Source organism: Drosophila miranda, chromosome 4, assembly GCF_003369915.1.
Source record: "Drosophila miranda strain MSH22 chromosome 4, D.miranda_PacBio2.1, whole genome shotgun sequence".
NCBI lineage: Eukaryota > Metazoa > Arthropoda > Insecta > Diptera > Drosophilidae > Drosophila > Drosophila miranda.
In genome coordinates, this window is record NC_046677.1 from 8,546,921 (window position 1) to 8,569,972 (window position 23,052).

Below are 23,052 nucleotides of genomic sequence, written 5' to 3' on the forward strand. Positions count from 1 at the left end.
ATTCTTGATTTTTATCGTATAATTATTATTATAATTGCTATTCTTGATTTTTATTGAATAATCATTATTTTTGATTTTTATTGTATAACTATTATTATAATTGTTATTCTTGATTTTTTTCGTATAATTATTATTATAATTGTTATTCTTGATTTTTATTGAATAATTATTATTTTTTATTTTTATTGTATAACTATTATTATAATTGTTATTCTTGATTTTTATTGAATAATTATTATTCAAAAAATTTTGAAATATAAGTTTTATAGTGAGAACTAACAGGAGTGTGGATACCAAATTTGGTTACTCTAGCCTTAATAGTCTTTGAGATTTGTGGATGCCCCAGATTTTCGTCCTTTGCGGGGGCGGAAGGGGGTGTGTCGAAATTTTGAAACTAACTTGTCAAGGTTTGATATCACAGGAGTGTGGATACCAAATTTGGTTGCTTTAGCTCTTATAGTCTCTGAGATCCTTGAACTCACATTTTGCAATAGGCAAAGCCGACCATGAAACCAGTGTCTTAGAGAGAGACAGAGCGAGAGAGAGTGAAATTGTTTTCTTGATTCTGGCTATAATAATTATACGATCTGGTTCAGATTTTGCACTTTAGAAGATATAGTCATCCTCTACGATTCTGCGTTTTCTGTTTTCTCGAATGTAATACCGAATGTCTCCAGTTTTCGGCTATTAAAACGACTCAGCCTGAATGGTTTACTATCCAAAACCAATTTTTGCCGAACAACATTCTGAATCTGCTCTAGCTCCCTGTATATGAATCTCGCGCACATGTCCCGAGGGGCTCACCTTTTCAATGATTAGGAATGAAGTTCAAATCACCATAAGTAGATTCAAGCATTGTAATTAAAGTACATAATTTTAAAGTATGGAATGGTCAACATTTGTGCATGGAATGAGTCTCATTGTTTCTACCGATTCATACCGATTCAATACCCGATTCAAGTTCAGCCATTGATACTATCGATAATACGATGAGAGGTGCGCGCCTAAGTGAAATTATTTGTAAATGAGTTACAAGTGACAATGCAAATTTAATAGATCAATGATCAAATATCAAGATCAGGAATTGGAAACCATATTCCTCGATTTGATATTACTAGCTGTTTTGTTTTGAGATTTACAACAGGGATGGGAGAAGCACAAAGTTGAACAATCAGTTTCTATATATTAAATATTTATTCAAAATTAGAAAATGCATGTTTTTTATATGTATTTTTTTTTTTTATTGATTTTCGACTTAAAAATAACAGCACAACAATTAATATATTCAGAGAGCTTCGCTTTAATTTAAATACAGTATATGTATATAATAATAAGAAGTTTTTTCGTAGAAATTAATTATGAACCAAAAACGTCAATTACAATAGATCAGCAACTCGAAAAGCATTTAAGTTTAAAAATAAAACTGAATGCACAAATATCAGTTGTCGAAAATATATACATACACTAGTTATTGTTTGCGGAATCGAAAAAGCTTTTCCTATAATTTTATTTTGTGTAAAAGACTCGCATTTCAAAAATCAAACACGACTGTTTTAAATCGCGGTTTTTTTTTATAATTTTTTCCCATAAAATCCTAAAAGTCGGACTCTCGTTGACACCGGACTTTGAACGTGCTCCAGAATCTCCATCTAGACATATATTTATTCGAAGTTGAGTATTATTAAGGGTTTGCACATTTTATAATAAAATGTTGCAGCGATTTCAAGTAAATAAAAAGAGAAGAAATATGTCCATGAGTATTCATATAAGGAATCACTATCCAAGTGCAGTGCTTACTTTTTATTCGTATACAGATTATAGTATGGCAAAACTAAGTCATATATTAAAAGAATAGAAAATCTGAGACGGTCTGCTATAGAGATTCAGCTGCAAGGCCCTCACAGATATCAAATCTTAACACAAAAATTTCTTGATAAATGAACAAACTTTGTGTGTGTTTTATTCTTGTTTAGAACTAGGGTTCCGAATCACAACATTTCGTAAAAGAGCATAAACTGAAGAGTAATTAACTAATTTGTACATGTTTGCAATGAGACCCGATTACAATAAATAACAACCGAAGAAACGAAAAACTTATATATAAATATTTCGATGATCATCGCCTGGGGCCTGTCGAAAATAATAATCAAAACCGAAAATGTACGATCATAAAAATCATAATTATTTTGTTTGTTTTTGTTTGTGGAAATGAAATCCTACAAATAAGCGGCCATCAAAGCAGTGAATGGATGAAGTATATCTTCTCATACGATAATTAAATGAGGAAAGGAAACAAATTTAAATTGCAAAAATCTGTACTTACATGGTTAGTCGCGTGTTAGAATCTAAGAAATTAGATTACGACAAATAAAATACAGAAAATAAAAGTTTAAGATACCAAAGAACATTTGATCAGTTGCTGTGAGCTATAGGAAGCCTTTGTTAAACGGTTATAGAGTAGATTTATATCATGGACAGACAGACATGGTTTATCGGCTAGGAAAAGTAGACAAAACAAAAAACAAAACAGACTAAGAATAGCATAGAATAAATAGTAAGTAAATTATAGGAAGAAAGTTGTTGTTTCGAGCTCTCCAATTTTACATGAAATTATTCGTGACAAGAGTGAGTTCATTTGCAATGCGATTGGATTCATTCAATTGGATTGTCTTTTAATTTAAACATTTTTAATTTGTTTTTGGTTTCAGTTATAGCGTTTCATTTTTGGGGAGCAGATAGATGCGTTTATTGTAGATGATTGATTGGTCGTAGATGGTAGATTGTTAGAGCAAACCAAAGTGAAATATATTGATAAACGAGAGAGAGAGAGTCCACATGAGTTGGTTAGATGATGGTTTGGTTTGTTTTGGTTTGGTTCGAAGGAAAGACAGAAAGAAAGAAAGATGCCGCAGAAATGAGAAATAAGTAAATTAATATTCATCGCTGTGAAGAGTTGTTACATTTTTCAAGTTAAGTAGTATATTTTTGGTTAGCATGCATTAAACAGTAGTTAACAGTCAGAAATCAATATATACAACGTACAATTTAAGACTAGATCAAAAGTATCAACAATACATAGTATAGGAAGTCAGGTAGGCAGAAAGATCAGATCCCTTTATCGCTTCTTCCCTTCCTTTTTTTTGCACCACAAAATCAACAAATTATATTTCAACATAAAAAGTATTCAACAAAAACATAAATCACATTTTAATCATTTGCTAAGTAGTAAGTACTCTGTTTTCAGATTCGTTTGGTTTGAGGTTGAGGTTGATTTTGATTTGTTTGGTATTTGGCTTCTGGTTAGTGGTTCGCTTGCTATGGCTATTGTTAGTCTTTGGTGGTGGGGTGCTTCTCATACTCATTCACTCATTGAATATTGCGGTAGCTAGCCAGTAGGTTGTGAGTATCGCCCGTGTAATGGATACTTACGCGACTTAATGAGTTGCGCCGCCCCAACGGGGCACCAGCTGCAACTGCAGCACCGGCCAGGCCATCCTGGCTGAGACCATTCCCAGTATCGTTGTCTATGCAGATATCCGAGTCGGAGTCAACGCGCCTGAACTCGCTGCCATCCTGCAAAATGAAATGTTTTCAGTATGGTATTTTCTGATAAATACAATATATATCTGTTATAGCCACTCACCTGTGTTAGCTGCTGCGTGGTGGTGAGCAGCCTGGCAATGGGATTACAGCAAACGGGCAGCGTCTCCAGCAGCGTGGGCCGCGAATGCGTCAGCAGGGGCTTCATGTACCTAAATTGTGATTGATTTCGATTATAGGTCACTACTTTAGCCATAAAAATCACTCACTTCGTGTCGAAGCTACCCCAGATCCTGGCCAGTATGGCCTTCTCGTGACTATTGCGACGACGTCCGCCGTTGACGCTGCCGCCTGTGCTGCCCAGACTTCCATTCGGCCCGTCCACGGGCGTGTCCACATTGGACTCCGTGCCGCCCCCAGACAAACGCATCTTGCCACGACCTCCGCCACCGCTTTCCACGTCCTGCAAATAACCATCAGACTGACGAAATAATTCCATCAAATGGGATTAGCACTACGTTCGATAAAGGACAAAGAAACATCAACACTAACGTGGATACCAAACAAAATCAAAACACAAAAGGCAACAAATACACGAGGACCTGCCAACATTTATGGGTTTAAATAGTTGATGGCAGCTACAACGGCAAACAAAAAAAAAAAATCGAAACTGAAGAAAACGAAAGTGTATTGAATGAGATATTCCAAACGTACCGTCTGCGGATGTGAATTGTCCATGGAATTGTATACCTTTTATTCAACGGATGGTTAAATGTTGTGATAATTGCGCAGAAATGTACAAACAACAAAAATTATGAGTTAAACACTATGTCCAGTTAAGAAATGGGGGAATTAAACCAAAATTTGCCATACTGGTTAGAGATTTTTGAGATCTGATCTAATTTTATTTCCCAATGAATGCTTATAAGTTTAGAAGAGTTTTCTCTGAAGATAAATAACAGTTTGATTGCGTAGATTTAATCTGAATTAGGAATTGTTTTCTTTAAAGAAGAAAGTTCCCCCTTTTAAGTAATATCCAAACGGATATTTGTTTAAATTACAATAAGCTTAACGATTTTTTAAATCAAACAAATGCTATCCATTGATACTCACACTGTGCACTTGGTAATTATTTAATTGTTCAGTCTCATCGTCAACGCCAACACTGCAATCAAGAGAAAGACATAAATTAATGCTCAAATATTGATTTGTTGCAAGGGAAATACTCACGGTATTTTCAACCAATTGAGCAGAAAATTGGCTGCCCCGCCCTGTATAATGACCGTAAAGATGACAATCAACGATGTGGCTGTCAACATGGTCTGTCGTGCATCCGAAACCGTATTCCGTATGGCCAAGGCAAAAGACATGGCACCACGTAAGCCTACATACGCAAGGAATAACATTAATATGGTTTAGATCTTGAGTATTTTTCCATAGACTTGCCCGCAAAGAAGAGCAAATGCTGGAAATTGGATGAGATTTTTGGCTTCCGCCTGATGTTGAGCAACCAGGACAAGGGATACACATTCACGGCCCGTCCCAAGGCGGCGCAGATCTACATAAATCAAAAGAATTTTCCATTACAAAGAGATGTCACAGGAAAATTCAATAGACTCACGAAAGCGGTGATGATGAAACCAGCATCAAAGTGATGTTTGGGGAACGTGAACATCGACACGCCAATGTAAGAGAAGATAAAGTTCTCGGCCAGAAAGTTGAGCAACTCAAAGATCTGTTTGGTGCGTTGCCGTGAATCCTCGGACAGATTGTTGTACGTGTAGTGCGCCTGACAGATGCCGCAGAATAGAACGGCCACCACACCCGTCAGCTCTGTGGCCTCGGCGAGCAGAAAGGTGCTGTAGCTCATCAGCACAAAGAGCGCAGACTCCAGCAGGGGGAAGTCGCGTACGCGCGTAAACTTGGTCAAGTGTGGCAGGAGTTAAGGAAACAATCGGTTAATCAGTTAATATATGGTGGAAAGAGCATTAAAATTATCTAAATTATTGTTTAAAAAGGATATCAAAGCCGTAAAACAGCCCATGGCTGCACCAATCAGCAGCGACAGGAAGAATATGGAAAAGAAATCGCTCATTGCACGCAAAAAAGCTGTGGTCTCAAACTCCCCCGTATTGGAGTAATGTTCGCCATAATTTTGAATGGCTCTGCAAAGAGAGTAAAAGCATTATTTAATGCCTAAAATACTTTTTAGTTGGTTGTTTTACCCGCTGAGGACAATGGCCACCGCATCGTTCAACACAGATTCGCCCAGAACTAGCGCATAGAGATTAACATCGACCCGAAGATCATTGAATATGGCTAGAATGGTGAGCGGATCTGTGGGCGAAATGAGGGCTCCAAAATAGAGTGTGTCCAGGAATGTGAAACTGCTACTCAAGTACTTTGGCATCAGTTTCACACAGCCGTACATGAAGCCGCCAATGAGAAAGGCCGACAATGTGGTACCCACAATGGCAAATGTCAGTATGGCACCCAAATTACGAAAGAAATATTTCTGCAAAGATATAAAACATTTAGTGTCGCTTAGCAATATGGAACCAGTCGCAAAAAGTAAAACCTTCTTCAAGCTGTATCCCGCATAGAATATAATTGGCGGTAGGATAATGTTAAAGAACACCTCCGGATCGAAGGTGGCCTTCAAATCGATTTCATTCTCATCCACATCGTGGACCTGGCCACGGAACACATACGCGTACGTCTTAATGCCCTCCGGCAGCTTTGTCCCGTTCGTCTGATTAACGGGATACTAAAATGGATAGAAACACGACAATTTTATCAGCGTAGAGAGAGACAATGAAGGGCTTACCTTAAACCAAAGCGTATCAGGAGGCAGCTTATCGCTGTACGATGGTGTACCCTGGGGCTCTACCTGTATGTGGACCAGAGGAGTGGAGTTGCCCGCATATCGTATAATGGCACCCACAATCAAGCCTAAAATAAAGATAAAATAGGGTTTAAAATGTACATATTTCTTTATGGACAGCCTGACCTATCACAAAAGCGAGAGTGACTATCAAAAGTCGGCCTGATAAGAATGCTACCCTATACATAGGTTCTCCAGCACAGTACAAACAGCAGCCGTTTCTTATCGGCGGAAAACCCACGCTCAACAAGTGCTCAGGCGCGGCAACCTCTTATCATCATAATGATGACTGTTTTTAACAAATTTGCACACGGAATCTCTAGTTTATACTCATATTTTATAAGGGTGGGGAAATAACGTTGAAAATTTAGATAGGACCGAGGACCGAATAATAGATTTCGCTCCCGGGTCTGAGCAGGGCGTAGGCGTCGCTCTTTAACAATCATTTTTTATGAAGACATACTCTCGTACGTGTGTGTCTGGGTTCTGTTATTGTCGCTCTAACCCGTTTTATTGAATTGTTTCATTAGCTTCAATTAGCTCGACGAAATCTTGTTTCAATACAAAAATTTTTACGATTGAGAAAGTACTCGGGGGCCCTGCTCTTTGGTACGATCAATGGTGTGCGATGGTGTGCTGGTGGCAAATCGTATGAGAAATAAAATATGTATATTCTGCGGAAAACCCCAATCCAATGATAATGCATGACTAAACACGACAAGGTCACGTGCGCGTGTATAAATAAATAAATAAGTGTATAAATAAGAAATTCTGTTTTCATTGCGTTTTCGCTCTATCCATCAAACGTATTGTCTGTTTGTCTGTAAGTTGGGTCTAGCTGGGGATTTTACTTTACTTTGGGCCCCATTAATTAATGCCGCTTGCCTGCCTGCCATATGCACGTAATGGCACGACTACGGTGCACACAAAAGCGTAATTACGAACGACAAACGACAAAGAGGTGGCAATGAAAGCTCCGTCGTTGCATATGGGTGTGAGTGGGGATACAGACAGACAGATAGACAGATACAAACAGGTGACGGACACACATCTAAAATAGTTCTGGAAGGAGCCCGTTCCAGTCCACCCCTCCCCCACTGACTCACCGTAGATGACGGCTAGGCCGGTCTCGTGCAGCCAGGAGACGCGATGGTGTTTGAACAGCCAAATGGTAAGGACTGTTAGCGCCAGGAGGAACACAAAGACCAGCAGATCGAGGCTTTGGATGCGATGGTTCAACGTGGCCTTGGCATCCAGCGCAATGTCCGTGTCCGTGGCACTGCAGCCGGTGGTCATTGTTGCTACCACGGCAACGAGCAGGAACATATTCCTCGCGCAATCCTGTGGCCGGGATGATGTGTGGTGAATGGGATGATGACGAAGGCCGTCAGTTGTTCTCCCAGCGGTCTGCGATGCCATTTCTATTTCTGTAACATCATTGCACTTGGACATTTTGTGACGCAGCTGCTTGCACAGCGCCGAGAAAACCGAAATCGATTTTCACGTTACGACGTTGGCCCCGCGGCTGTAATTGATTTCGCGCACAACACAAACACCAATCGTGCGAGGGGAAAGGGGCTTGGAGCAGGGGTTGGCTACAGGCCACGCTTAGGCCAGGCCGCAATTGAATATCTGTCTCTATTCTGTGCTATTTATTAGCAATTTATTCTTAAATCAACTCTAATACATTTAAATTTTTTGCACTCTCTACGTAAAAAACAACCGTATGCTACTTTCAGTGTGCCCGTGACCAGTGTGTGAGAAAACGACAAAGTTTTTACACAGCTGTTTGAGTCATTTCGATATATGGCGCAATCATCGATAAGCACCGCGGGAATTAAACGTTAAATTTAAACAATTTTTTTATTCACATTATATCAACATTGAAACTAAACTCAAGAAATTCTTTTGCATAGAGATCTTGTAAGATTGTGAAATGAATTTTCTTTCTCGTTGCGCCAAGTCCGTTGGCGCCATGTGCTCTCGGGGACCGAGGGGACTGCGGTTCCTGTTTCATGACTGCGGTGACGACCATTCCTCGGGAATCATGGCTGAAAGTAAGCACCGACAGATCTGTCGGTCTTCATTTGCACCACTATTTTAATTCCTGAGTCTTACAGTCACCAAGAAGATCAAAGAGCAGGTTGGGGTGGAGATGGGTTATCATACGATCCCTAAATTCCGAGCAGGCTTGCTCAAGACTGCTGCTCCACGGAGCGGAGAAGATTGGTCCTGGCGCGGGGATGCTGTAAGCTAGAGATACTTTGCTAAACCTCAAATCATCTTCTAATCGAAATCTTTACCGCAGTTTTCTGGTTCTCCCCTAAAAGAAACCGATTCCAAGCCTCGCCAGGAGCATGAATCCTTTATTGGATGCGCCCGGGAGCTGATTATGAGCGGCAAAAAAATTGCCGAGCTATGCGAGCACAATTCGGAGGTGTCCAAGAAATACGGCAAACACAATGTATGTAAAGCAGTTGAATGGGGGTCTAAGGGATTACTATTATAAAATACTATAATTTTGTTAGGCCACCACTTTCACATCGGAGCCCAGCGGCCCAACAAATCAACAACAATGGTAAGTAGTACTCCATCGTACATCGCTTAAGATTGTGGCTTCACCTTCAACTTGAACCCATGGACACACGGATTGCTAATCGGTTGATCTCTTCCAGAAACTCTTCGTGTTTGCTGTGTGCGCCATCGCTGTGGTTGCGGCCGATGTCTCCCATCTGAATCTGGGCGGTGGTGGCAGTGGGTACTCGTACAAGAAGCCCTCGCCGTCGTTCAACATCCCATCGGCGCCGGCTCTAGTGTACTTGGCGCCCGCACCGCAGTTCAACATCCCATCGGATAAGCTACACAAATAAGGATAAGGATAAGGATACGTATTTAAGGATAAGCTGTATTTTACATAAGTAAGGAGTCCCGAGAAGTTTTAAAATTAGTCATTACCTTGCCCGGCAACTGATTACGGTATTTCTTGGCACGGAATCGCTGCCATATATTGAAGAGTGCCAGGGGCAGAGCCACTGGCATCAGAATAGTACCCAGAACCCAGTAGAAAACAGTCATGTCAAGCTTCCGGCACATTTGTCTATGTCTTCCACTTTCATTTTTGGCGATTTGGAACTTTGAACTTTTTTGAACAGCAAATACACACCACAGCCGTGCAATGTACCTTTTGGGAGCGCGAAAAGAAGTCCGGCTGCAAGACGAAACTGCCAGAGCCGTCCAAGAAACAGCTCATAATGGATGGTCTGCGCGACCTAAAAGACGAGATAAAGCTGTGGATACGAGACGAGATAAACGAAGTGACGGAGCAGCTGGAAAGCTATCCCATACTGGTGTTTCGTCCTGGCGAAACGGATGTGGTGTTCGACTTCAAGGCTCAATTGCCGCAATTTGTATGCATTGCTGTGGAGTGCTGATTCAGTTGCTGCACGGAACGCAGCCAGGATCGGTTGATCACCTCGCAGGCCTCGTTCCACAGCTCGTAGCGCTGCAGCTGATCGACATAGGTGTGAAACCAATGCTCCTAGTGGATGAGAAAGCCATGCAAATAAAAAATTTGTTGCTGTTGTTATGGGGGCGGGCTACGTACAACCAATGTATCTTCAAGGGGAAGCAGCTTGCGGGCCTCCCCAAAAGCTATTATCACAGTCAAAGCAGTTTGCACATCGCCCACGTCATTTAGCAGCATGAGAGCATTGGCCACAAACTTGTGCGGCTCCCACATCGGTATGCGGCGGCTGAAAGAAAGTCAGAAAACAATCATTTACAATTTGTATAAAACAAAGCAAAATGATTCCTCCTACTTACAGGAGACTTTTCATGGTCAGATGCCTTGATCTCCAGTTGTGGTCGCGCTGCCTGCACATCGTGCCAGTGCCAGTGCCTTAGCCGCCTCCGTGGGTCCCACATAAATGAAGCCATTGCGCAGGAGCTCGAAGTTATCGAAGGTGATCTCGCTGATGATTTGGGTCACGGAGAGTATCACAGAACTGGTCGGCGGATGCTCCACTCCACTGCCACCCAGCGGATCGTCATCCTCGTTCGTAGCGGCAATCTCATGTGTCGCCTCTTAGGCATTGCCATTCAAATCCTGACTCAGGTCACTGCGTTGCTGGGGCCAATCGCTGGCCACTTGAGTGGCACGCCTCGAGTTGATGGGATTCTTTTGATTCGAGAAGGAAGATCGATGCTCGAAGGGTGGCTCAAAGCGATTGCTGTCGTAGAACAGTTTGAGAAAGTTCCATAAAGTAGTGGCCTAACAAAATTATAGTATTTTATAATAGTAATCCCTTAGACCCCCATCCAACTGCTTTACATACATTGTGTTTGCCGTATTTCTTGGACACCTCCGAATTGTGCTCGCATAGCTCGGCAATTTTTTTGCCGCTCATAATCAGCTCCCGGGCGCATCCAATAAAGCATTCATGCTCCTGGCGAGGCTTGGAATCGGTTTCGTTTAGGGGAAACCTCGTTTGAGGTTTAGCAAAGTATCTCTAGCTTACAGCATCCTTCAGCATGAATTTGTACATCCTGGAATGGTCCAAGTCCAAGCATCCAGCATTCAGTTATTAATTAGTAATTCCCTTCCATGTAGCCCATGTTTCCAGCAATGTATCTGGAGAAAACAGATACAGAGAAATGTCTATTACCCAATGCTTCCCAAGGAAAATAATTTCCCATTCGTCAGATATATGTATATAGGATTGTTGATGTTATACCGATATTTCGCTATGGGTGCTACTTTTTATTTTTGATACGAGATTTTCTGTGCGATATTTGATCACCAATCGATCTTTTTAGAAAATACCGCAGAACATTTTTATCATCGGTGCTGCTGTGCAAGTCTTTCACCTGACATTTCTTTTTCTCAGAGATGGGTTTATCTTTCTTTCTTTCAGAAAAATATTTGGACTTCAGGACTGGGCGCGTCCATCTCAAATTTAAATTTCGGAGTAAAAACAACTAAAATCGCAGCTGTGACAACAACCTTTCGATACGTGTGCCGCTAACGCTAACATAACGGTTTAGGCGGGCATAAGGTCATACTGTTCAAATTTTCGTCACATCAGGCCGCACGCAGAACTTCAAGCTCAGTTTTCACTTTAAGAAAGGTAAGAAAATGGTCAAAAATATTGGCTTTGTTCAACTCCAAGGCCGAATTTTGTTTTGCCCGTCAATTGCGTCAACACGAACATCAACATCAGCGCCGCCAACACCAATCTGGGGCCGAAAGGAACAGTTAAAATAGTGGTCTCTGGCGCCGGCGACATTAAGATCGAATTAAGACATTAAGAGGATCGACCTCTTAAGATCAGCTGAGCCATTCTTATTTTCTCCCCTTCAAAATGTCGCTAAAATACGTTTTAAGCAGAGAAAAACATTTCGAATGGCGAAATATTCTATTCTCACGCCTGTGCGCTTCGTTAAGTGCCCTTGTTGGGCATTGTTCTTCTGGGCACTTAACTCTTCGTTGTGTTATATCAGCGCCATCTATGTAGTATACATGTCAAATTCATGTAAAATTGTATTATAGGCGCGTTGAATTTGGTTTTGTTTAATTATTTTTATTTTTGTTTCAGATCAACCGGAATGAATTCAAGGCAGAGAAGGAATGGCGCGCGCCTGCAACAACATCAGCGTCGCGGCCGAGGGGCCAGGTGGCAACGGCGGCAAAGGTGGTAGACATCGTCCACATGCAGACGAGACTTTTGCAGAAAGCCCTGGAGTCGCAGGCCGTCCTGCATCGTCCCCAGAGATGGCCGCAACAGCAGCAGCAGCAGCAGCAGCAACAGCAACAGCAGCAGCAGCAGCAGCCGCAGCAAGTACACTCCCAGTACTGGGAGTACCAACAGGTAGACGTCGAGGAGCAGCAGCAGCAGCCGCAGCCGCAGCAAGAGTACTCCCAGTACTGGGAGTACCAACAGGTAGACGTCGAGGAGCAGCAGCAGCCGCAGCAAGAGTACTCCCAGTACTGGGAGTACCAACAGCAACAGCAGCAGCAGCAACAGCAGCAGGAGCAACAACAACCGCAGCAGCAACAGTACTCCCAGTACTGGGAGCACCAGGAGGAGCAGGTGCGAGAGGAGGTGAGCCGGCTCACCTTAGATACATTTTTTTTTTTAATAAGACTGAAAAATTTGAATTATTATTTTTATAAGGTTAAGTTTAGGTTTAATAATGTAAAAAATTTGAATTTTTATTTTTATTTGTATTAGGTTAAGTTTAGGTTTAATAATGTAAAAATTTTAATTTTTATTTGTATTAGGTTAAGTTTAGGTTTAATAATTATTATTAGTATTAGGTTAAGTTGAACTACATAATAATATAATATAATAATAATATTTAAATGTTAAAAAAAATAATAATAATTTATAATAATAATAATAGTAAACAATTTGTATGTGTATTAACTGTTTCGGAAGAAACCACTCTTCCTCATCAGCGATCTTTCACTTTCCAAATATGGTAGATGTGGTTGATCGTACAGTGTGAGTATACTTAAATGTATAAATATATACTTCCCTTCCAGTATCAATATATACTGGTTTAACAATAATATTCCAGTACAAATATATACTGGTTTAACATTAATATTCCAGTACAAATATATACTGGTACAACAATAATATTCCGGTAATGACTCCTATACTGGCGCTAAAAAAAATTCTTCCAGTGAGGTAGTTATCTGGTTCAACATTTATCTGTTCCAGTCAACTATTCATCTGGCTGCCTAATATTTGTCTACTTTTAGGCTTCCTCTATGTATGCACCTACGAATTTTGTAAGAAATTCTACAGCTTGCTTAGCATCTCTAAGCTCGTCGCTGCCTATTCTCTGAAGCATACTGGTTGCCATCCTCACTTGAAACTTAAATGATGAGCCGAATAGTTCCAGCTCATCATTATTGCATGAAACGAGGGATAGAGTACCACTTGGTACAAGCTTGAAAAATTTTCTAAACATGCTTTCAATTTCCTTCAGCTCCATTTCAATTATGTCGCTGCATCCTCCGGAGTGGCCTAGTCTGGACCTTGCTTCTTCTATTGCATGATTCCAGGTACTTCTTGTAAAGGTACCATATACCTTGTAAATTTTCCGAAGTATACTTTCGGTGCAGCCGTTTTTCGAGGACAAGTTGTTCCTGAAGTGCGTATAGCACCACAGGCATGGATAAAACAGCTTGGCATATTGTATTGCTTTTTCATTTGCAAAATTGCCATCTGCAATTACTGCCAACAATTTGTTATGCTCTTCAGGCATGTTTCCTGCGATTTTACTTAGCACGCGTTTAGCAGCGCTATATATAACGCCGGTCCCCAATGGTTTGTGTTCGTTTGCTGCCACCGTTACATGTATAGTTTTATATTTGCTCATATCAGCTGGCAGAGCAGCAAAAACTAACATTTTAATTTTTTTAACAGCGCATTCCGTCGGCCTGAACTCATTCAGCTGGATTTCGTCCATTAATATAAAAAACGGCCCGAAGTTCCGAATGGCTTCAATATCCTCGATGAAGCCTTTCCCGACATGTTTGTTGCACGTCTCCGAATTCACAAATTTCATCGCAGAGCGAATGTCTTCTTGCCTATCCAAAAAGTTTGGATGAAGTGCAAAAAAATACCGTATTGCATCCATTTTCAAACGAGATATATAATCACTTATTCACTTTTCTTCACTTGTGAACACACTGGGCAACTACGAATTTTGAGGAAAACGAGATATATAATCACTTATTCACTTTTCTTCACTTGTGAACACACTGGGCAACTACGAATTTTGGGCAAAACGAGATATATAATCACTTATTCACTTTTCTTCACTTGTTCACTGAGCAACTACGAACTGATCACGTTTTGGCAACAATTTTACAATATGCTTTCGATAGCGAGACAAGGTGTTTTTAATTAACCCTCTAAGACTGACACAACAAATATACTTCTTAATATAGACTATATAACTTTGTCCACATTTCTTTGAGAATATATAGATCAGGGTGAATATGTGGGCGCATGAAAAATATTTGATCCTGTATATGAAATTAGTGTATAAATATATGCTATACAATAATCTTTTGTATGTTACATTGTAATGGGTTAATGTTGCACACACAGGGGTTCAATGGGTTAATAGCGTCATATGCGTTTATAAACATAAACAAGCAAGTGAAAATTTGTGAGTAAAGTGTTTTTCTGGTGTTTATATTTTTTATTCGTGTTTTACTCCATTGTGCTCAGTGAAAACCTCAGTGAAAACAGTGAAAACAGTGAAAAAATGGAAAAGCTGCGAAAGCTGCGAAACGAACAAGTGGACTCTCTGCCGTTGGCAGAGGCATTTTTAAAACGCGCTGAAGCAGATTTAGCTGTGCTTGAAGCGAAAGGACCCGTCGAAAAGTCAAAGGCCATACTGCAGAGATGCAAGGCCAATGTGGAATTGGCTCGCATTTATGAGAGGGAAAAGGGCACGAGCCTTAACACCTCAAGTGTCCTGGGGAGCACGAGCGCTCCCTTAAATGAGTCAGGTAGCACGAGCGCTGCTACCTTGAGTGCTCCCCTTACTGTGTCTCGTAGCACGAGCGCTGCTACCTGGAGCGCTCCCTTAAATGAGTCAGGTAACACGAGCGCTGCTACCTTGAGCGCTCCCCTAACTGTGTCTCGTAGCACGAGCTCAAGTGCTGCTCCTAATATCTCCGATATAGAGATATTACAGAGCGACGAAGCGCAGCCGGATAGAGACTGGGACATTGAAAATCCGTCGATGATTCGGGAAGCTACTCCAATGGCGAACTCCACTGCAAATGCAAGAAAGCCGAGGTCCAAAAAATCTCGACCGGCAGAGGATTTTTCCGGTAATTCCGGGAAAGATTATTCCTTTACAAAAGTCGAAGTACCAAAACGAACGAGTACTGATGAAGCACCAATCGCGAAGGTGAAGAAAGTGGATTGCAAATACAGCAGCAAGCCGGTATATATTCAGGATCAAAACGAGAAACCCCCGATACCAAACCCAATGCCGGGACAATGTATTTTCGATTTGCCAAATGGCACCCGTCCTTACCGGCCACCACCGGCCTTTCAAGCCCCTCCCGGCTTTATCCCGGGACAACTTCATCCCGCCCGCAAATGCTCCTACTGCAACGTAGCGCAAAGAATAACCACAGAGGAGAGACTAAAGCATGAAGAAGAATGCAAACTTACTCCAAAGGGGTATGTTTGCGTACAATGTTCCTTTTGTTGCGTCGAAAGGAGCGCTTTACGGCGTCATTATTGCGTTCCCATAAGTAGCCGTAGCGAAGACTTGAGGCCACTTGCAGCGCAAAATCCTCGCCTTCCCACGAGTAGCCTTAACGAGCTTGTGGATGAGGTTCTTAAGGACCTGTGAAAATTATTTTTAAACCAGTATATATTTGTACTGGAATATTATTGTTACACCAGTATATATTTGTACTGGAATATTATTGTTACACCAGTATATATTTGTACTGGAATATTATTGTTACACCAGTATATATTTGTACTGGAATATTATTGTTACACCAGTATATATTTGTACTTAAATATTATTGTTGCACCAGTATACATATATTTATACTGGAAGGGAAGTATATATTTATACATTTAAGTATACTCATACTGTACGATCAACCACATCTTCCATATTTGGAAAATGAAAGATCGCTGATGAGGAAGAGTGGTTTCTTCCGAAACAGTTTTTATACCCGATACTCAAAATGAGTATTGGGGTATATTAGATTTGTGGTGAAAATGGATGTGTGTAACGTCCAGAAGGAATCGTTTCCGACCCCATAAAGTATATATATTCTTGATCAGCATCAATAGCCGAGTCGATTGAGCCATGTCTGTCTGTCCGTCCGTCCGTCTGTCCGTCTGTCCGTCCCCTTCAGCGCCTAGTGCTCAAAGACTATAAGAGCTAGAGCAACGATGTTTTGGATCCAGACTTCTGTGATATGTCACTGCTACAAAAATATTACAAAACTTCGCCCCGCCCACTTCCGCCCCCACAAAGGACGAAAATCTGTGGCATCCACAATTTTAAAGATATGAGAAAACCAAAAACGTAGAATTGTAGAGAATGACCATATCTTTAAGACAGCGGAATCTAAATTGGATCGTATTATTATTATAGCCAGCATCAAGAAAACAATTTCATTTTTTCTCGCCCTGTCTCTCTCTAACACACACGTAGCATAGGCGGCTTTGCTTAGAGTAAAACATTAGCGCCTAGATCTCAGAGACTACAAAAGCTAGAGCAACCAAATTTGGTATCCACACTCCAAATATATCGGACCGAGACGAGTTTGTTTCAAAATTTCGCCACACCCCCTTCCGCCCCCGCAAAGGACGAAAATCTGGGGATATTCAAAAATCTCACAGACTATTAAGGCTAGAGTAACCAAATTAAGTATCCGCACTCCTGTTAGATCTCACTATAAAACGTATATCTCAAAATTTCGCCCCACCCCCTTCCGCCCCCACAAAGGACGAAAATCTGTTGCATCCACAATATTGCACATTCGAGAAAACTAAAAACGCAGAATCATAGATAACGACCATATCTATCAGATTGCTGAATCTGGATCAGATCGGATCATTTTTGTAGCCAAAAGCAAGAAATCAATTTGCAGTGGCCGCGCAGCGCCCGACGTCACGCTCAGGCTGATTTTCTGTCTCTCTCGCACGCACTCTTTGTCGTGTCGTTTAATATTAGCGGCGTCTGCCGGAGAGGAGCCATACTGACTTAGTATCGGGTATAACTGTAGAGTTGCGGTGTCCGCAGCAACTCACAACGTTCCCCCTCGTTTTACTTACAGTTCAGGTGATTCATATTATTATTCAACCATATTATTTCAATATTTCTCTAGTTTTAAATAGTCCTCTTTGAACAGAATACCCCCAGCCCCCGCGCCAGGACCAGTCTTCTCCGCTCCCGTGGAGCAGCAGTCGTCTGGCTACCAGTACAATTTGCCCGCCAAGCGTTTCCGCTTCTAGGCGATCAGTGATCAGTGATCTCCACAGCCATTCACGGGAGGGGCGGATCGACTCGCCCGCTTGTTACATTGACAAGCGACCTTCTCTCCCTCTTCATTGTTGTTGATTATTTGTTGTTACGCAAAGTTCCCGTTGAAATTTTTTAGCTAATAAATAAAATAAAAAAATTAAATTGTAAAAGCCAAAGAGTCTGATAATTGCGAATCGAACCACTCGAGTGAGTGTTATGCGATACCCTCTCCATTGCCTATAGATATTTAAATTTACCGCCATAAAAATCGTCATAAAATTCGCATAAGTATTGGCCGAAATAAAAGTCGACCAACAACAATGATGATTACACAAAGATGACATTAGGTGTAGGCCATAATCACACAGCATTGGCAATCGTTACGGGACGAGAGCTCTCATCGAGATCTCACTTAAGAGAGTACGAGTATTTGCATCGTTCAATGGCAATCGATGCAACAGATCATAGATCTTGAACGCCCTCTAGTATGGTGTTTTTAGGTCCATCTATACAGTTTAAGGGGATTAACTGAAAGAGGAACCTTCAAAAACCCCTCGAATCTATTTAAAAATGTAGGTGGATTTGTTGTGACCCCTCGAATCGATCTATAATATCAAATCAGAAGCTCATCTAATTGATGTTTGCAATTTGACTGTGGAATTTTTGTTTCTCTCCAAAGAGGGGACCTTCAAAACCAGAAGTCAAACCCATATTTGCCAATTTGCAAGTACACAATGCAGTGCCGACTATGATCTTTACGAGGCCGCCAATAGTTTTTTTTTGCAGTGAAGCAAATATTACTTATACCGTGGAGGGCACCAGCAATGAGGGTGCCGTCATACAGCAGGGACAGCAGAGGCGCATACAGACGCTGCGCCCTCAGGGTTGCATGCTGCTTCTGGACGGTGTTTTAGGACGCCGCACTTGTGGTGGCAGCCATGGTCCCGCTGGACCTCCTGGCGGACGAGCGGCAGAGCGGCATGGCAGTCAGTAGCGAACGCCGCGAGGGCACTATAGCACGCTGGCAACGGCGATGGGACCAAGCCGAGAATGGAAGATGGACGAGACGGCTAATCCCCCAGCTGAGACCATGGATGCAGCGGAAGAGAGGCCAGATTGACCACTACCTCGGACAACTGCTAACGGGGCATGGCTGCTTCAAGAAATACCTATACCGCTTCAAGCACGCCGATGACCCGTACTGCAGCTACTGCGGGCCAGGAGTAGATGAAGACGCGGAGCACGTCTTCTTTTCCTGTCCCCGCTTTCGTCGGGAACGAGAGATGCTAGGAGAGGCGAGCCTAGGAGTAAGCGCAGACACCCTCACCGAGCGGATGGTAGCCGACGAGCAGACGTGGCACGCGGCTGCCAATATGCCAGCAAGCGTCATAAAGGAGCTGCGTAGGCTGGAGCGATGCCGAACCAACTAGAGCCATAGAAGACACCAAGCTCCGCACCGCGAAGTAATGCCTAGCGGCAGTCCCGCGGGAGCGGACCTACCCTCAACATTCCCATTCCAACAATCCATCCCCCCCCCCACCACCCACTATTGTTAATATTGTTTTCCCAATAAAAAAAAAAAAAAAAAAAAAACATACGAGAATCGAATGCAGTTTATATACACAGATTGTATACATAGATTTGTGAAGCAAATTTGTATTTATGTTGTTGGCCAAGCCCCCATGACACCCGCTCTGTCGTTTGGTTGGTCTTTCAATGCTCTTTCGACTTTCAACACATTATGTGCCCCATTTAATGTCTATGTGTTTGTGACACATGCACACACACACACACACACACACGAGACACACCCTAGCGCAAAGAGGCAGACACGCAGACGTCGCCAATAGCGGCAAGTAGGAACGGCAGAGGGCTCGGCACCCTGGAGAGGAGTCAAGCGACACCAAAACGTGCAAGGGAACCAACAGCAGGACAGAGGCAGACACCGCCGAAGAAGTTCAGGCCACGGGAGCGAACGGACCGCGAACTTGAAACCCAACGGTCCCCAATTGGCAGCAGTTCGGTAGGAACCAGAAAAAAACAGACCACGAAAAAAACGCGACCAGACGCTGTAGTGATAGCGAGCGTAGGAAACATCACTTACGCGGAATTATTAAAATCGGTGAAAGGGGATGCAACGCTGAGCCATGTGAGCGGTGATGTGGAAAGCATCAGGAAGACAGCTAAGGGAGATCTGCTGCTGCGCCTCAAAAAAACCCCGAGTCACAGCGCGGAGGAGGTCAAATCGGCGGTCGGAAATGCACTGGGGGCCAAGGCAGTGGTACGGGCCCTGACCGAACAAACAAGGCTCGAGTTAATGGATCTAGACGAGATAACAACGAAGGCAGAGATATTGGAAGCATTGAAGCGTGCCACAGGGGAAACCGAAATCCCCGAGGAAGCGGTAAGGTCCTTAAGAGCCACCAGAAGCGGGATGCAGATAGCCACCCTATCCCTCCATGCAGTCGCCGCCAACAAACTCGCTGCAATGGGGAAGATAAGGGTCGGCTGGGTAAACTGCCGTATCAAACAAATGGTGTCGCCAAAACGATGCTACAAGTGTTTGGAGTTCGGGCACATCTTGGTAAACTGCACCGGAGAAAAGGACCACAGAGGAGCGTGCTTTAGATGTGGAGGCAGAGACCATGAGGCCAGAAATTGCAGCAAGGACCCACACTGCATTTTCTGCGCTCAAAAAACGGGTAGCCCCACGGACAATCGGGGAAAGCGGCAATCTGGATGTGCGGCAAACCAGCACAGCATCTAGACGAAGTTAAAAGATCCAAAGGATACGTACGAGGGAGGCTGAAAGACCTATGGGTATACAGCTGTTACCTACCACCCAGCTGGTCACTCGAAGAGTTCAGCGACACAATCGACAACTTGGCAGATGACATCAGAGCACACTCGGCGTCGCTAGTAGCTGGGGACTTCAACGCCTGGGCAACGGAATGGGAGTCAGCAACAACGAATGCTAGGGGCCGTGTCCTAGTGGAGGCTTTTGCCTCCCTGGACATAGTCCTAAAAAACGCTGGTTCCAACCCAACATTCAGCAGAGCAGGTACCACATCCATCATAGACCTCACCTACATAAGTACTCGACTTGCAGCGAGCACGTTATGGCAGATCAGCGAACAGTAGACCGCGAGCGACCACAACGGTATCCTCTGCAGTATCCAGACCAGAAGAGCCACCCAGAGTATCGCTACGAGGGGGCACTACAAAGAAAACACGCTGAACACACCAGCCTTCAGGGCAGCCCTAGCAGGACTAGCCGAGGTGGAAGGCGAAGACGATCTAGTGGCACAAGTCATGGAACAACTCGAAAGGGCGTGTAAAGCTAGCATGGAGCGCAGCAAACCATTTGAAGGCCATAGGCCGGTATACTGGTGGAACCAGGCAATTGAGGAGGCCCGCCACGCATACATAGGCGCCAGAAGAGCATACCACAGATCCCGCGGAACAGCAGTCTTTCAGGCTCTCAAGGAAATCTACACCCGAAGAAGGAAGGCACTGAAGAAGGAAATCAAAAATAGTAAAAAACGAAGTTTCCTAGATCTCTGTGACGAAGCCGAAAACGATCTCTGGGGTAAGGCCTACAAGGTGGTCATGAAGAAGGCAGGCGCATTCAAGCACGCGGCACCAACGGGAGCGGAAAAAATGGAGGCAATCGTCAAGCACCTATTCCCAGCGCAGGACACGCAGGTAGACAGGATCACGAGTACGGGACACCAAGTACCCCCAGTGACCCCGCATGAGTTGGCAGAACTAGTAAAGAGAGTGCCAAACTGCAAGGCACCAGGACCAGACGGCATCCCAAATCGGGCCCTCAAGCTGGCTATTAGCCTGCATCCGACGATCTTTGCGCAGACCTATACCAAATGCCTCACCGATGGGTGCTTTCCTGGAAGATGGAAGAAGCAAAAGCTGGTGCTGATACCAAAACCTGGGAAAGACACGGAGGACCCATCGGCATACAGGCCTATCTGCCTCCTGGACGGCGCAGGTAAGATGCTGGAAAGCGTAATCAGCGCAAGGTTAACGGAGGCAATCGAGGCCGCTGGTGGACTCTCCGACAGCCAGTACGGCTTTAGGAAGGCTCGCTCTACCTTGGATGCGCTAGACAAGGTGTGCGGCACTGCCAGAAAGGCCTTGGAAGGCACACGATGGCTCGGCGGGGCCAAAAAATACTGTCTGGTGGCAACACTGGACGTGAAAAACGCATTTAACTCGGCATCCTGGAGCAGGATAATGTCCTCCCTGCGCACACTCGAAATCCCCGGATATCTACAGGCGATGGTCAGTGACTACCTGGATAACAGATGGCTGATTTACGACACGGAAGATGGCCCTCGGTCATACTCCATCACGGGAGGGGTCCCACAAGGATCTGTACTGGGACCTCTACTGTGGAATACCATGTATGATGGAATTCTTCGCCTCAACTTCCAACAAGGAGTCGAAATCGTGGGATTCGCTGACGATGTCGCGGTGACGGTCACGAAAAAAACCCTGGCGGAGACCGAGAGCTGTATGAACGAGGCAATCGGAACCATAAGCGACTGGCTAGACCTGGCAGGGCTCAAGCTAGCCGAGCACAAGACGGAAGCGGTTCTCATCAGCAGCAGGAAACAGGTGGAGACGGCGAGGATAACCGTAGGAGGAGCCTCAATTACCTCAAAACGAGCGATTAGATACCTGGGAGTTATGCTGGACACCAGGCTGTCGTTTAGAGAGCACCTGCAGCAGACACACCAGAAGGCACGCGGCGTAGTCATGGCGGTTTCACGCATGATGCTGAACCACAGAGGCCCAAAGTCAACGAGTAGGAGACTGTTATTTAACGTGGCCAAGTCATCCATACTATACGCAGCGCCAATATGGGCCCAGGCCACGAGGACCAGGAGCTACACTAAGGGCATTGAGTCGGACTTCAGACTCGGAGCCCTGCGGGTGAGCTCGGCGTTCCGTACTGTCTCCACAGAGGCAATAATGGTAATAAGCGGCATACCACCAGTAGAGCTCGCAGCGAGGGAAGCCAGCGAAATCCACAAGGGAAGAAAGGCCGCCAACACACAGGCAGACGCTAGAGCGGTTAAGACCAGGGCGAGGGCTGAATGTCTTGAGAGCTGGCAACTCAGATGGGATAATGCTGAAACCGGCCGTTGGACCCACCGACTAATCCCCAACATTGCAGCATGGATGAATCGGCGGCATGGAGAACTTACGTTCTCGCTGACACAAGTTCTCAGCGGCCACGGGTGCTTTAAAGAGTACCTCCACCGCTTTGGCCACGAGAAAGATGGGCTGTGCAGCTGCTGCGGAAAAATAGAAAACGCTGAGCATGTCCTGACCGCATGCGCCAGATTCACAGAGGCCCGCAGGCGAGCAGAAGGCACCCTAGGGGTGCCCATTACAGTGGAAAGTTTGGTACCTAGGATGCTGGAAAACCAAGCAAATTGGACGGCGATATGCAGTCTTGCATTAGAAATCGCTTCGGAATTGAGGCGGCTTGAACGCACACGAAACGAGCGGCCGTAATAGGCTAGCCAGCCTTGCGAAGCAATGCTTCACGGCAGTCCCGCAAGTCTGGTTCA

The 23,052-nt window shown here is 43.8% G+C and overlaps 4 protein-coding genes across 12 annotated transcripts; 2 read left to right on the top strand and 2 right to left on the bottom strand.

The window, feature by feature from the left end:
- Nucleotides 1-1,217: 1,217 nt before the first annotated feature.
- Nucleotides 1,218-8,231, bottom strand: LOC108163309 (sodium/hydrogen exchanger 9). 9 transcript variants are annotated; one of them, XM_033393092.1, is made up of 15 exons: nt 7,531-8,207; nt 6,368-6,492; nt 6,119-6,307; nt 5,766-6,055; nt 5,564-5,705; nt 5,162-5,470; nt 4,987-5,098; nt 4,771-4,924; nt 4,654-4,705; nt 4,255-4,290; nt 3,810-4,021; nt 3,644-3,752; nt 3,430-3,573; nt 2,324-2,345; nt 1,747-2,130 (listed from the first exon to the last, which is right to left on the bottom strand). In XM_033393092.1, the coding sequence occupies exons 1-14, from the start codon at nt 7,874-7,876 to the stop codon at nt 2,328-2,330; spliced, it is 2,238 nt and encodes a 745-aa protein (XP_033248983.1). In that variant the 5' UTR covers nt 7,877-8,207; the 3' UTR covers nt 1,747-2,130; nt 2,324-2,327. The 9 variants fall into 9 exon arrangements, with proteins under 9 accessions (XP_017154016.1, XP_017154017.1, XP_017154014.1 ...); XM_017298527.2 differs by lacking the exons at nt 1,747-2,130; nt 2,324-2,345 and adding an exon at nt 1,218-1,649 and having other exon boundaries at nt 6,119-6,292; nt 7,531-8,231; XM_017298528.2 differs by lacking the exons at nt 1,747-2,130; nt 2,324-2,345 and adding an exon at nt 1,218-1,649 and having other exon boundaries at nt 3,810-4,003; nt 7,531-8,227.
- Nucleotides 8,232-8,296: 65 nt separating this feature from the next.
- LOC108163311 lies at nt 8,297-9,192 on the top strand. The gene is made up of 5 exons (XM_017298534.2): nt 8,297-8,481; nt 8,545-8,672; nt 8,733-8,888; nt 8,953-9,002; nt 9,100-9,192. Coding segments are annotated over exons 1-5 (456 nt in total). The 5' UTR covers nt 8,297-8,360; the 3' UTR covers nt 9,101-9,192.
- Nucleotides 9,193-9,793: 601 nt separating this feature from the next.
- Nucleotides 9,794-10,323, bottom strand: LOC108163312 (GATOR complex protein WDR24-like). The gene is made up of 3 exons (XM_033393093.1): nt 10,247-10,323; nt 10,029-10,176; nt 9,794-9,962 (listed from the first exon to the last, which is right to left on the bottom strand). Exons 1-3 carry the CDS (start codon nt 10,303-10,305, stop codon nt 9,816-9,818), a joined length of 354 nt encoding a protein of 117 aa, XP_033248984.1. The 5' UTR covers nt 10,306-10,323; the 3' UTR covers nt 9,794-9,815.
- An 877-nt stretch (nt 10,324-11,200) lies between these two features.
- Nucleotides 11,201-13,462, top strand: LOC117188694 (putative cyclin-dependent serine/threonine-protein kinase DDB_G0272797/DDB_G0274007). Its single transcript, XM_033392926.1, has 3 exons — nt 11,201-11,550; nt 12,019-12,597; nt 13,421-13,462. The coding sequence occupies exons 2-3, from the start codon at nt 12,133-12,135 to the stop codon at nt 13,460-13,462; spliced, it is 507 nt and encodes a 168-aa protein (XP_033248817.1). The 5' UTR covers nt 11,201-11,550; nt 12,019-12,132.
- Nucleotides 13,463-23,052: the final 9,590 nt, after the last annotated feature.

Excerpts from the sequence above, each read along its gene's own strand:
- LOC108163309 (XM_017298525.2), bottom strand. The coding sequence starts at position 7,876 with ATGTCCAAGTGCAATGATGTTACAGAAATAGAAATGGCATCGCAGACC. Across the intron at positions 6,493-7,530 it reads CGGCCTAGCCGTCATCTACG|GCTTGATTGTGGGTGCCATT; the intron begins GTGAGTCAGTGG and ends TCTTTATTTTAG. Across the intron at positions 4,291-4,653 it reads ATAATTACCAAGTGCACAGT|GTATACAATTCCATGGACAA; the intron begins GTGAGTATCAAT and ends GTTGAATAAAAG.
- LOC108163311 (XM_017298534.2), top strand. The coding sequence starts at position 8,361 with ATGAATTTTCTTTCTCGTTGCGCCAAGTCCGTTGGCGCCATGTGCTCT. Across the intron at positions 8,482-8,544 it reads CTCGGGAATCATGGCTGAAA|TCACCAAGAAGATCAAAGAG; the intron begins GTAAGCACCGAC and ends TGAGTCTTACAG. Across the intron at positions 8,673-8,732 it reads GGTCCTGGCGCGGGGATGCT|TTTTCTGGTTCTCCCCTAAA; the intron begins GTAAGCTAGAGA and ends TCTTTACCGCAG.
- LOC108163312 (XM_033393093.1), bottom strand. The coding sequence starts at position 10,305 with ATGTGCAGGCAGCGCGACCACAACTGGAGATCAAGGCATCTGACCATG. Across the intron at positions 10,177-10,246 it reads CTGACCATGAAAAGTCTCCT|CCGCCGCATACCGATGTGGG; the intron begins GTAAGTAGGAGG and ends ACTTTCTTTCAG. Across the intron at positions 9,963-10,028 it reads CCCTTGAAGATACATTGGTT|GAGCATTGGTTTCACACCTA; the intron begins GTACGTAGCCCG and ends CTCATCCACTAG.
- LOC117188694 (XM_033392926.1), top strand. The coding sequence starts at position 12,133 with ATGCAGACGAGACTTTTGCAGAAAGCCCTGGAGTCGCAGGCCGTCCTG. Across the intron at positions 12,598-13,420 it reads TGAATTATTATTTTTATAAG|CTCCATTTCAATTATGTCGC; the intron begins GTTAAGTTTAGG and ends AATTTCCTTCAG.